This window comes from Bufo gargarizans, chromosome 8 (assembly GCF_014858855.1).
Source record: "Bufo gargarizans isolate SCDJY-AF-19 chromosome 8, ASM1485885v1, whole genome shotgun sequence".
Classification (NCBI taxonomy): Eukaryota; Metazoa; Chordata; class Amphibia; order Anura; family Bufonidae; genus Bufo; species Bufo gargarizans.
In genome coordinates this window covers 59,061,041-59,075,182 of record NC_058087.1, presented here as the reverse complement: position 1 = coordinate 59,075,182, position 14,142 = coordinate 59,061,041, and the positions used below count along the sequence as shown (strand labels likewise).

Below are 14,142 nucleotides of genomic sequence, written 5' to 3'. Positions count from 1 at the left end.
TAGTGATAGTACATGATGACAAAAATATAAAGGCATATGGCAAATCTTAGTGAGAAATAATATCACAAGTTCTATGTACTAGATGAATGGACAGGGGTTATGTTGGAGCTGGATAAGACATATTTTCCCCTAACAATAACAAAATTGGCTTTCAGTTTATGAGTGTTTTTTTACTTCTTTTTGATCAGTCATGCAGGATAGAAGGTTAAACTAGGTGGACTGAAACTGGCCATGCACATAAGATGAAATTTAGCCAGAATCAAAATATGGGGGCCTCAGGAGGAAAGAAGGATGGATTTCAGCATGCCCAGTAGCTAAGCCAGTGACAGAGAGGACTTGTAGTGGCTCATTGCCCTGTCCCCATTGAAGTAAACTTGCACACTTGGCCAGTGGAGTTTGGAGAAATAGCTGACCGTTATCTCGAGTATGGCTTGTATTACGTCCTTTGCCCTACAGACTATGTTACTGTGACACTATACTAAGCCTCTGCATAATAGAAAGTTCTTAAAATCATAGAATTTTAAGGCAGATTTTATATATCTCAATTTCTAAGATAAGTGCCATCTAAATGTGTTTAAAGGGATTAAAATAAGTACAGATAGAATCAGCTCTTAAAAAACTGCTTTGCTTGTTCTTGACCCTCAGAAAAGGTAATAATGTATTTCTGTAGACTGCCTGTCAAGACGCCTTGTTGTCTTCTGTGCTCCTCCTAAATGCCACCTATCACCTCTCACAGCCTGCAATTTTCTGTTTCCTTGTTCATCTTCCATTTTGGTGATTTCATAAAGTGTATTGAACGAATTCCACAAATAGGTGAAACTCTGTTCCAGTTAGTAGGAAGTATTTCCAAAGAACAGATACTCTACTTTTGTAGCGATAAAAGAACCAATAAAATACCTAAGTTGGCTGGAATATTCATGTGTACACCTGGATCCTAGTGTTACAGGGTGGAAGCATATGGCCAATGTGTGGCCTAATGTATTTTCTTGTAACACAGTATAACAAATCCTAGAGGTCAAGCAACTAAACACTATATCACACATGAGGTTTCCTCATCATATAAAACGTGTTAGTAAGCCACAACTATGATACGGGGGTCAGCGTGAAATCTATGAAAGAGATCTGGCGCAACATATGAAAGTGTGTGTTCATATATTCATAAGCGCAGACCTCAAATCTATGTAGAATTTACTGTGAAGGGTAAACCTGCAGTGCACTTGGTTCATTACTTGACTCCCTCCAAGTATGGCACCCATCTTCTTGCATCCTAACATTAGGTACTTATTGAGACCAAATGGATTTGATTGTATAAGAGCCTTAGTCGTCCGCAGAGACCTGCTGCTGGTCCATTAACCTATGTCAGCACTGTCACTGTCCAAGTGTTTTATGGATTATACCTAGAAAGTTGCAAACCCCATTACACTGAATCTGTCATGGCAGACTGAATGTGCCACATGTAGAAGCCTGCCAGCTGGTAACCAGTGAGCATTTGTGCATTGTCTTGGCTTATCATTAGCGCTAATACTAAAACTGTTCCTTTTTTTTCCCCCTCTCACAGATGTTGCTTTTATTACAACACTAGCCTTCCTGTGGAAAGTGTCGGCCATCACCGTTGTCAGCTGTCTTCCCCTCTATATTTTGAAGTACTTGAAGCGCAAATTCTCTCCTCCAAGTTACTCCAAGCTTTCGTCCTAGCTCAGGACCTATGGCACTGCAGGTATAAGATGCCTCACGTTGCCTCGCTGCGTTCTAGTGACTTCAGCCTTATGAATGAAATAGCGACAGGGGGCCAAAGAGGAGAAGAGCACAAGTCGAAGGCTTTTATACAATACCGAATGAGAGGACGGCGTTATAACTGATACAAGTCAGTAAGAAAGAGAATGTCCGACCTGCTTTATATTCTACCATTGTTTTACTAAGCATGGGACCCTGACATTTTTGGTCACTATTTTGTTTTTATCCCATAATCCTTTATTCATCCTTATAATTTCCTTGTATGCTGCTAATTTATTTCTGATCATGCACTAGAGGCCGTGTATATACAATGTAATAGAATCACTATGAAGAGAGCTATTACTCCTATGTTACATCATGCGTCACATAGGAAACCCTGATTTACTACGCTTGAAAGGGTTTCTTAATAGATACAGCCTTTCCTTCATATACCGTAATATGCAGCATAGTATAGGAAGCAGTGGAATGGAGGTACTTTATCATGTATCTCAGATGTCTTATTTGATAGGCTGTAGTCTGAGGAGTACAGTGTTAGAACAGTGCCCTTAACCAGGCCCCATTGTTCCCATATAAAATCAGTTTGAATTATTGAAAAGGTTTGGTAGGATTTTTCTAAACAAGACTCCAATACCAGAACACGGCTCTAGCTTCCTGACCTATACTATGACAAACTGAAATCCTTTGGAGCTATTCTGTATGTTAAACATTGTCATGCACTACATGGCAGACTGGTAGTGCTACAGACTATACCAATCTGTTATACACCCCAGGTAGCCAGGTAATCTATCCAGATGGAACTCCTTACAGTTATCTCTGGTATTACTAAAGCAGGCCTTCCACCAAATTTCCTTCCACAAATCTACAGTTTTAGGGGACCATCTTTGTATTGTTATATACATTTCTGCTAAATATGTTGGTAGATGACATCATTTCTAGTGGCAACTGAGAAATCTTAAAAGGGTTTTTTGAGTCTGCTTGCCTGCCCCTATATTACCGTCTGTAAGGTTGTGCTGTGATTACTCACAGTCTTCATACACAGCAGAAATCTGCTACTGACACATTGTAGTGCTGTTCCACTACTCATTGGAGACTGCATCTGCTGCCCAGCATGTAAAACACAATCCCTCCTGAGATAGGGGTGGATGGCTGAGTGAAGAAAAGAGGCATGTGACATCCTTTTCTTCAGGGAGGGAGAGCGGGGCGATAATCACATGTTCAGATTGTCACAAAAGCAGCATGTGGGACTGGCTCAGAGAGGCATCCTAGCTACATGGGACTTAATGACTAATCTTTCTTCATGTATTTTATTGAAAAGATCAGAAAACCTCATTAACTTAGATCATTAAAGTTTTTTTTTAACTAATTCTCAGTCATCTTATGAGCCTAACCCTGTCAGCGTTTTGCCGTATAAATTAAACATTTTTGTTCTTACAGTCAAGACTAAGGGCATGGTTAGAAGGACTTTTAGCCCATACTCCAGAGCACTGTTTGGACAGGAAGTGTATTAGGAAGTATTTTTCCCCCAGTTGAGGGCAATTTAACTTTTGGTTATAATTCCTTGAAATTGAAAGTTTTTCTCTCCTGATATGCAAATAGATAGGATCATGGACATTCTTGAGCTGATACCGCTGCCGATTTTTGTAATGAAGGGACCATGACCTTTGAAGTAACTGAGAGATCTCCGTATCTCTGTGTTAGGTAGATTGCACTCCCATTTAAAGCATTGTGACTCTGTAGCCCCTTTATTACAGTAATCAGCGGGGCAATAGCTATAGGTACTGGTTTAATAACCACTCCGTTTTCTGTTAAGCAGACCACTAGAAAATGTGATTGACACAGTGCACTGCCCGACACCATACATAGCCCATACATTATACACACAAACATACACCATCTGACTATACATGCATACTCACTGTATGTATAGTTAGACTGGCAGAAGTCAAAATGACCCCTATGTTGTGTCCCAAACAGTATCAGGGAACAGTTCCTTGCAGAAGTTCCAAACAATTAAAGTTGAGTTAGTTCTTAGTACTTCTTCCACCCTTGATAACATTCATCTGCCCATTGGTGAGTATGCACTAATAGGTTTTCTATAGAGATTGTCAGGATTATGATGACATAACATAATACAATATCCACAGTCCAGAGCTGTACATTCCTCATCATACATTGGGTTTGTCATGATGTTAACTTACTCTCCTTGTAATTTGCTTACTTTGGTTACTCAGGTAAAGAAATAATGTAATGTTCTATTTATTATTGTTAGGTTGGAGGACTCCTTTATCTTCCGTTGGTTATTGCTTATTTTTATCTTGAATTTCTGTACTGTTCTGTATTATGGCAGGGTATCAGACCACAATGAGCTGTGGCACTTGTACACATAAGACCATCTCATCTTTTCATTGTGCTAGATTTGGCATTCTGATTAGAGATGAGCGAATCGAATGCCACAAAGTGGAATTCGATCCGAATTTCAGGATAAATTTGATTCGCTGAATTTCCTAGTGCTTCGTGTCAGCGAATTGATCTAACCTGAAGTAGTGTAAAAAACAAAAAGAATTCTAACTTACCTCCTCCATTTGCTCGCTACGGGCCGCCATCCCCCATCTTGGTTTAAGATCTCGGCCGAAAAACCCGCTCTAGATCTTCAAGCAAGATGGCGGCGGCCGGCCCGTTGTGAGCAAGTGGAGGCGGTAAGTTTGATTTCATATATATTTTTTTATTGTTAATTTTACTTAGTTTTTTCACTCAGATGCCGCAATCATGTATGAACGCAGCATCTGAGTGTTAAAATGACGAAGGCGGTGCTATCGCAGCTCCCTGCCATTACACCCGCTACTTACCCGCTTCGGGACAATTATTCGCTCATCTCTAATCACGAGCCACACCTTCTGGACTCCTCAATCTTTTGCCAGCACTATAAACACACCACTAATAGGATATGCTTTGCCAGTGTTACTTTTAATACTTGACTACTTAAATCCCTTGCATTCACTTGTATATACCTGTGTTATTTGAAAGCCTGTGGGAACGTCATTGTTTTTTAGTTAAGGATGTCTTTTATTTGAAATAATGTATATCTTTGTTATAAAAGCAATAAAGTTTCTACCAGAAGATTTTTTTGTGTTTGTGTTTCCTAATACATATTTTGTAATCCACAAACTTGACAGCCAGGAGTCAAAGGAATAACAGTTTTGCATTTTCCCACAAGATGGCGATATTGACACAAGGATTGCTTTTAAGGAAACTGCTGTGTGGCTGTCCATGTCTTGAATATTGTGTATATTTCTAATAAATACGTATTGAAAGCTATACGTTCACACGTAAGTGGTTGCGCTAAGTGCGGTAGACATCTAGATATGTATGGTTATAAAGTAAAAAATGCAAATTGTCACTTCATGCATTTATATAATCAGAATAAGGGCTCATTCAGACGGCCGTATGTTTTTTACGGTCCGCAATACTTCACGGTGTGTTGTCTGCATCTTTTGCGGTCCCATTTAAATGAAAGGGTCCACACCCGTTCCGCAAAAATGCGGAACAAAACATACAGCCGTCTGAATGAGCCCTAAGAACGATAGTTGATGATATGTTTATTGAACACATTTATTAAATTTACAAGTTTAATTTACTGAAATCCTATAATGCATTTAAAATACTAACACCAAAATTGTACTAGCTCCCAACAGAGTAGTTACTGTGTATGATAAACTAAACTCACCACCCCAAAAATAGAATACACAGCATATGATATATTAAATAAATATTTTATTGATTAAATATCCAATATATTTAAAAACTGGCAATAGCAGCATGCATACACAGGAATAAAGATAAACAGGACAAAAAATAAAGTGTCATATGCCAAACTACAAGACCCATAGATGAAAAGTATTGGTGTTCATTTTCCTTCAACATCATCCAAATCAGGAGGTGAAGGGGGACAAAAAGATTTATCCTCAATTGGAAAGTGCAACCTCTTTAATGAAGGGATGAAAGTCAAAGGAAAAATCACCTTACAGGTTGCAGATAAAGTGCTTAGTGCAATGTAATACATATGAAATTCATCAAAAGGTGCATAATGTAGAAGATTAATAACGACCAACACAATCCTGACCCCGACGCGCGTTTCGCAGTTGCTTCTTCAGGGGATAAATGTGTAATGTGCACCTTATCCTTATATACCCTTACTGATAAAAAAAAATAAAAAATTGGAACAGGTGTACGAATACCTTAGAAAATGTGCCAGCACATGTGCTTGAGGGATGAACACAGCGTGTTGATTATTGATGACTATTAAAGGTATCGACATCACATCCTGTTTATGTGAGGAACCGCTCACTATCTATCTCCTCAAAGATTAGCTCATAAATAATATTGAAACAAAGTGTTTAGACCTAAAATGAATAGAAAATAGATAAGGAGATATATATGGATGTATATATGAAGGAAGTCCAATCGGAGCCGCTATCCAAGGCGGAACGCATATCCCCAGGCCGGATATCCGGCATGCGTTCCGCTGTGGAACGCAGATCACGATCCGTGACTTCCGGGTGTCCAGATGCGTTCCGAGCTGGAACGCATCGCTAACTTCAACATAACAGTAGCTACAGCCATACCTTGACCATCAATGTATGCTATATTTAAATAAATTAGTGAAATGAACAAATAGTGATACTGAAAAAATGTCATGCGTATGTGCCTTAATAATACCATGATTATAGGAAAAAAAGAAAAAAACCTAATAATAACAGTGAATGAAACAATCGATTAGTATATATTCAATATGATTACTCCCGTATTCAAGACCTTATATACCACCATGATTATGAAATGAAAAGAGTAGATAAACAATCAATTACATACCATAGTAATATTAAGTAAAAAAATTTGACCCAAAAAAAAAATATATATATACAGTACTGACGAAAAGTTTGGACACACCTTCTCATTCAAAGAGTTTTCTTTATTTTCATGACTATGAAAATTGTAGATTCACACTGAAGGCATCAACACTATGAATTAACACATGTGGAATTATATACATAACAAAAACGTGTGAAACAACTGAAAATATGTCATATTCTAGGTTCTTCAAAGTAGCCACCTTTTGCTTTGATTACTGCTTTGCACACTTTTGGCATTCTCTTGATGAGCTTCAAGAGGTAGTCACCTGAAATGGTTTTCACTTCACAGGTGTGCCCTGTCAGGTTTAATAAGTGGGATTTCTTGCCTTATAAATGGGGTTGGGACCATCAGTTGCGTTGTGGAGAAGTCAGGTGGATACACAGCTGATAGTCCTACTGAGTAGACTGTTTGTTAGAATTTGTATTATGGCAAGAAAAAAGCAGCTAAGTAAAGAAAAACGAGTGGCCATCATTACTTTAAGAAATGAAGGTCAGTCAGTCCGAAAAATTGGGAAAACTTTGAAAGTGTCCCCAAGTTCAGTCACAAAAACCATCAAGCGCTACAAAGAAACTGTCTCACATGCGGACCGGCCCAGGAAAGGAAGACCAAGAGTCACCTCTGCTGCGGAGGATAAGTTCATCCGAGTCACCAGCCTCAGAAATTGCAGGTTAACAGCAGCTCAGATTAGAGACCAGGTCAATGCCACACAGAGTTCTAGCAGCAGACACATCTCTAGAACAACTGTTAAGAGGAGACTGTGTTAATCAGGCCTTCATGGTAGAATATCTGCTAGGAAACCACTGCTAAGGACAGGCAACAAGCAGAAGAGACTTGTTTGGGCTAAAGAACACAAGGAATGGACATTAGACCAGTGGAAATCTGTGCTTTGGTCTGATGAGTCCAAATTTGAGATCTTTGGTTCCAACCTACCGTGTCTTTGTGTGACAGCAGAAAAGGTGAACGGATGGACTCTACATGCCTGGTTCTTACAGTGAAGCATGGAGGAGGAGGTGTGATGGTGTGGGGGTGCTTTGCTAGTGACACTGTTGGGGATTTATTCAAAATTGAAGGCATACTGAACCAGCATGGCTACCACAGCATCTTGCAGCGGCATGCTATTCCATCCGGTTTGCGTTTAGTTGGACCATTATTTATTTTTCAACAGGACAATGACCCCAAACACACCTCCAGGCTGTGTGAGGGCTATTTGACCATGAAGGAGAGTGATAGGGTGCTGCGCCAGATGACCTGGCCTCCACAGTCACCGGACCTGAACCCAATCGAGATGGTTTGGGGTGAGCTGAACCGCAGAGTGAAGGCAAAAGGGCCAACAAGTGCTAAGCATCTCTGGGAACTCCTTCAAGACTGTTGGAAGACCATTTCAGGTGACTACCTCTTGAAGCTCATCAAGAGAATGCCAAGAGTGTGCAAAGCAGTAATCAAAGCAAAAGGTGGCTACTTTGAAGAACCTAGAATATGACATATTTTCAGTTGTTTCACACTTTTTTGTTATGTATATAATTCCACCTGTGTTAATTCATAGTTTTTTCATAGTCATGAAAATAAAGAAAACTCTTTGAATGAGAAGGTGTGTCCAAACTTTTGGTCTGTACTGTACATATATATATATATTTTTGGGTCTAATTTTTCACTTAATATTACTATGGTATGTGATTGATTGTGGGAGTAATCATGTGAATTATGGTTTTATACAGTGCCTTGCAAAGGTATTCACCCCCCTTGACTTTTTGGGGGTTTTGGTGCCTCACAACTTGGAATTAACATGGATTGTTTGAGGATTTGCATCATTCAATTTACAGAACATGCCCACAACTTTGAAGAATATTATTATTTTTTTATTGTAAAGCAAACAACAAATAGGACAAAATAACAGAAAAAGTCAATGTGCATAACTATTCACCCCCAAAAGTCAATACTTTGTATAGCCACCTTTTGCGGCAATCACTGCTCCAAGTTGTATTGGATAAGTCACTTTGAGCTTGCCACATCTTACCAGTGGGATTTTTGCCCATTCCTCCTTGCAAAACTGCTCCTGCTCCTTCAAGTTGGATGGTTTGCGCTTGTGAACAGCAATCTTTAACTCTGACAAACAGATTTTCTATTGGATTGAGATCTGGGCTTTGACTAGGCCATTCCAACACATTTACGTGTTTCCCCTTAAACCACTCAAGTGTTGCTTTAGCAGTGTCTTTGGGGTCATTGACCTGCTGGAAGGTGAAGCTCCGTCCTAGCGTCAAATCGCGCACAGAGTGGTACAGGTTTTGCTCAAGAATATCCCTTTATTTAGCACCATCCATCTTTCCCTCAACTCTGACCAGTTTCCCAGTCCTGACTGCTGAAAAACATCCCCACAGCATGATGCTGCCACCACCATGTCTCACTGTGGGGATGGTGTTCTTTGGGTGATGTGATGTGTTGGGTTTGTGCCCGACAGACATAGCGTTTTCTTTGATGGACGAAAAGATTAATTTTGGTTTCATCAGACCAGAGCACATTCCTCCATACATTTTGGGAGTCTTCCACATGCCTTTTCACAAACTCACAACGTGCCTTATTGTTTTTAGCTGAAAGTATTGGCTTTCTTCTGGCCACTCTGCCATAAAGCCAAACTCTAAAATCTGGAGCATACAACTTATTGTCGTCCTTTGTACAGATACTCCAGTCTCTGCTGTGGAACTCTGCAGTTCCTCAAGGGTTATCTTAGGTCTCCGTGCTGCCTCTCTGATTAATGCCCTCCTTGCCCGGTCCGTGAGTTTTGGTGGACGGCCATCTCTTGGCAGGTTTGCTGTTGTGCCATGTTCTTTCCATTTGGTTATGATAGATTTGATGGTGCTCCTGGGGATCATCAAAGATTTTGATATTTTTTATAACCTAACCCTGACTTGTACTTCTCAACAACATTGTCCCTTATTAGTTTGGAGAGTTCCTTGGTCTACATGGCAGTGTTTGGTTAGTGATGCCTCTTGCTTAGGTGTTGCAGCCTTTGGGGCCTTTCAAAAAAGGTGTGTATATGTAATGGCAGATCATGTGACACTTGGATTGCACACAGGTGGACATCATTTCACTAATTATGTGACTTCTGAAGGTAATTGGTTGCACCAGAGATTTTTATAGGCTTCCTAACAAAGGGGGTGAATACATACGCACATGCCAATTTTCTGTTTTCTATTTCTAAACAATAGTTTTATTTATATATTTTTCTCATTTCATACCAACTTAGACTATTGTGTTCTGATCCAACACATAAAATTCAGATTAACAAAACATTGAATTTAAGGCTGTAATGTAACAAAATACGAAAAAAGTCAAGGGGGTGAATACTTTTGCAAAGAACTGTATGTATATTAATATGTACACTATTCATTTTGTTTGTTATCTACTCTTTTCATTTCATAATCATGGTGGTATATAAGGTCTTGAATACGGGAGTAATCATATTGAATATACACTGATCGATTAATAGTTTCATTCACTATTATTATGGTTTTTTCTTCCTGTAATCATGGTATTATTAAGGCACATAATCATGAAGTTTTTTCAGTATCACTATTTGTTCATTTCACAAATTTATTTAAATATAGCATACATTGATGGTCAGGGTATGGCTGTAGCTACTGTTATGTTGAAGTTAGCGATGCGTTCCAGCTTGGAACACATCTGGACACCCGGAAGTCAGGGATCGTGATCTGTGTTCCACAGTGGAACGCATGCCGGATATCCGGACTGGGGATATGCGTTCCGCTGTAAATAGCGGCTCCGATCAGACTTTCTTCATATATATATATATATATATATATATATCCATATATCCATATATATCCCTTTAACTATATTCTATTCATTTTAGGTCTAAACCCTTTGTGTTAATATTATTTATGAGCTAATCTTTGAGGAGATAGATAGTGAGCGGTTCCTCACATAAACAGGATGTGATGTCGTGCGTTCCAGCGTGGAAGGTATTCGTACACCTGTTCCAAATATTATCTTTTTAATTAGTAAGGGTATATAAGGATAAGGAGCACATTACACATTTATCCCCTGAGGAAGAGACTGTGAAACGTGCATCGGGGTCAGGACTGCATTGGTCTGTATTAATCTTCTACATTATGCACCTTTAGAAGATTTTCATATGTATTACATTGCACTAAGCACTTTATCTGCAACCTGTAAGGTGATTTTTTCCTTTGACTTTCATCCCTTCATTAAGGGGGTTGCAATTTTCAATTGAGGATAAATCTTTTTGCCCCCCTTCACCTCCTGATTTGGATGATGTTGAAGGAAACTAAACACCAATACTTTTCATCTATGGGTCTTGTAGTTTGGCATATGACACCTTATTTGTGGTCCTGTTTTTCTTTATTCCTGTGTATGCATGCTGCTTTTACCAGTTTTCAAATATATTGGATATTTGATCAATAAAATATTTGTTTAATATATCATATGTTGTGTATTCTATTTTTGGGGTAGTGAATTTAAAATACTAAGTTGCTTTTAACCCCTTGGATACCAGACTTTTTTTGTGTTTGCATTTTTCCTCCCAGAATCATAACTTTTTTATTTTTCCATTCACATAGCCGTATGAGTGCTTGGTTTTCGTGGGACAAGTTGTACTTTGTAATGACACCATTTAATTTGGCATACAATCTAGGTGGGAAGCAAGAAAAAAAAAATCCAAATTGGGTGGAATTAGAAAAAAAAACACAATTCCGCCACAGTTTTATGGGTTCAGCATATAAAGGCTTAAACATCTGCAATCAGCATTATTGCCAGTCGCAGGCATGAGCTACTGGCCTCTGCTTTCTGCATGTTTAAAGACCCTACCAGCGCCGTACATGTACGGCTTTGGGGAGCCTAAGGGTTTATAAGATATATTCACATGGCAGTTTTGTTGCAGAAGTTTCTCTGAATGTCGCTTTCATCTGAATGAAGCTTGCAGAAATCCATGCAGCAGGAACAACACCATTCAGATGGGAGGAATGGATTTTTAACTCACAGACATTTCTGCAACAAATCTTTTGTGTGCCCTTTATCATCTGTTATGGATAAGATACACATACTACATATATTCTCAGTCTTCATTGACTTTGCTGGGGAGAATTTGGTAGCGGATACTTCATAATTAGGAAATACCAACATGTTGAAGTGTGGATGATTGCGATATGAGTAATACCAACATATTCTGACCTATTATTGCTCACAGTTAAGAAGCAAATAGCATTACATCCAGTCTAGGCAAACACTAAAAACATCTCTTTCCTGTCCTCATAGTTTGCTACAATGTATCCGTACAATGTATCAAATATAGAGAACAGACTCAATGTAGTTGTAAACAAGGGTTTCCTTTGAGAGATCTTAGACAAGGTAAGGAAAACTGTATTACTTAATGTTATTTTTAGCAACATATCGTTTTTGTGTCCAGAATTCTACACTGATTAAAGGGGTTGTCCAAGTTCAGGGCTGAACCCAGATATCAGCAGTTTTTTTAGTCTTTTACTGTATATGAGTGGAGCATCGGAGCACTTCCTTGCTATATAGCTATGTGTTTATGCAATCAGCTGGATAGAGAAGTTCCTGGTGACATTCTCTTTAGAAAGCAAAGTAGTGTTAAAGGGTGTACTTTTACTTGTCCTTTATTTATGTAAAAACAGAAAACCCCTTTAATATGAAACATAAGAAACAACATTGACATAGAAAGCTTACAAATTAGTTAAAGAGTCACTGAGTTTTGAGTACATTTTTGATATGTCATAGAGACATATCAAAAGTTTTTAACCATGGGGGTCTGAGTGCTAAGACCTCCACCAATCGCTAGAATGAGGAGATAGAAGTGCTTACATATTGTTCTCTCCTTGCCACGGTGGAGGAAGTGGCACAAACTCAACAGAAGTCAACAGGCCCATCTCGATTTTGTCCCCAGCAGTGAGGAGAGAGAGAGTGATATGCGAGCACTTCTCTCTTTTCATTCTAGTAATAAGTGGAGGTCTTAGCACTCAGACCCCCACCAGTCAAAACTTTCAATATGTTCCTATAAACAAGACTCGGTAAACCTTTAACCTTTCCTTTGTTTTCCATGTCGTTCCTACTTTGCTCATATCCGGCTACAGGTGAAACGTCACCTGTGTTTTTGTGTCCCTCTCAGCAGGCAGGTTTTCAGATGACCTTTCTGTACCTGTAAATGTCAATAACTAAATCTCTGTCCACCAGACATTCTCAAGAGCAGGAGAAATACTAGTTTAGGCAAATATGATTTATCTTTTTAAAAGAGAAACTCTTGCATGACGAGAACTACAGCAGCAACTTTCTCTCTTTGCCTTGGAATAAAAGGCCATTAGACAAACAATGTCATTCACTGTAGTTGTATGTGCGTGGCGCCTGTCTGTCATGAAGGGCAAAAGACATAGGTAATGCTCCTATGGTGGAGCATATAATGCAAGTACACACCAGACCACAACTCCTAATGTGTTAGCAATCGATATGCAAACAACCGTTCACATTATGTAACAACAATGGGAACTTTCCCATTATTTTACTGTTACTTCAGGTGGCTAGAAAAAGATTTCACAGGTGGCTGTGAGGTTCCTGAGAAAAAATGGAGAAGCCAAGAACATAGGTGGCCACTATAAACTCTGTTTGCTGCCTGGTCCTTGTTCTTCACTCCACACATTTAGAACACCTTAAAACCCAACTTTACCACCTCTGTAACATTTCCAGTACACTTAACTTCTTCACTCAGACTGCCAAAAGCCTTAGAGCCCTTTTACATGGGACAATGCACAGGCAATTATCAGGAACCAGTTGCTCCTGATAATTGCCTGATCATGTTAAAGGCCTCTAAACAGACTCTTTACCACTAAAATCTATCATAAATATTACTGCAAAACTTTTTTACCTTTCCCACTCTGCTCAGGTTGCATGCTCATTTTGGCAAACCTGTGCCTTCTTCGTGTATCATGATTCTATATATACTGTTAAAGCCTTAATTTGCTAAATCCTTTTATGTAATATGTTAGTGCTTTATGAATACAAAATAAGAGTTGCCCTATGTTTGTAACCAAATGCAAATCCATAGAGTGTGATCTCTGTGACCAATGGAAATTAGCGAACCCCTCACATTCATTGCTGAAACAAATGGTAAGACAAAACCAGGAGTGAACCTAAGAAAATAGAAATAGAAATCCTCTTGACATCTGATGCACTCTGTGGATTATCGTGAACCATATGCATACCAAAGGACTGGCCTTTTGACATACCTTTGGCCAGTATACACCTGCCAGGGATGCTAGTTCTCCCTGCAGCGATCCACGGAGTCTTAAGGCAATGCTGCTTGGGAAAAAGTATGTCATTACAGTAGCTGTCCTCCAGAATGAAGAAAACTTTCTTTCCACCTATAGATAGATATAGTACTGTGCAAAAATTTTAGGCAGATGTGGAAAAATGGCAATTAATTAAATGCTAAGTGAATGAACAAAAGAGAAA

The 14,142-nt window shown here is 39.0% G+C and overlaps 1 protein-coding gene across 3 annotated transcripts in view; it reads left to right on the top strand.

The window, feature by feature from the left end:
- Nucleotides 1-4,816, top strand: part of LOC122944520 (probable phospholipid-transporting ATPase IIB) — a 302,414-nt gene extending 297,598 nt beyond the window's left edge. For 2 of the 3 annotated variants that reach the window (XM_044302895.1, XM_044302897.1), the window contains exon 30: nucleotides 1,559-4,816. In XM_044302895.1, the coding sequence (XP_044158830.1) occupies nucleotides 1,559-1,695 (137 nt within the window). In that variant the 3' untranslated portion in view covers nucleotides 1,696-4,816. The remainder of the gene's footprint in view (nucleotides 1-1,558) is intronic. The other variant, XM_044302896.1, reaches the window with a different exon arrangement.
- The last annotated feature ends 9,326 nt before the right edge of the window (nucleotides 4,817-14,142 follow it).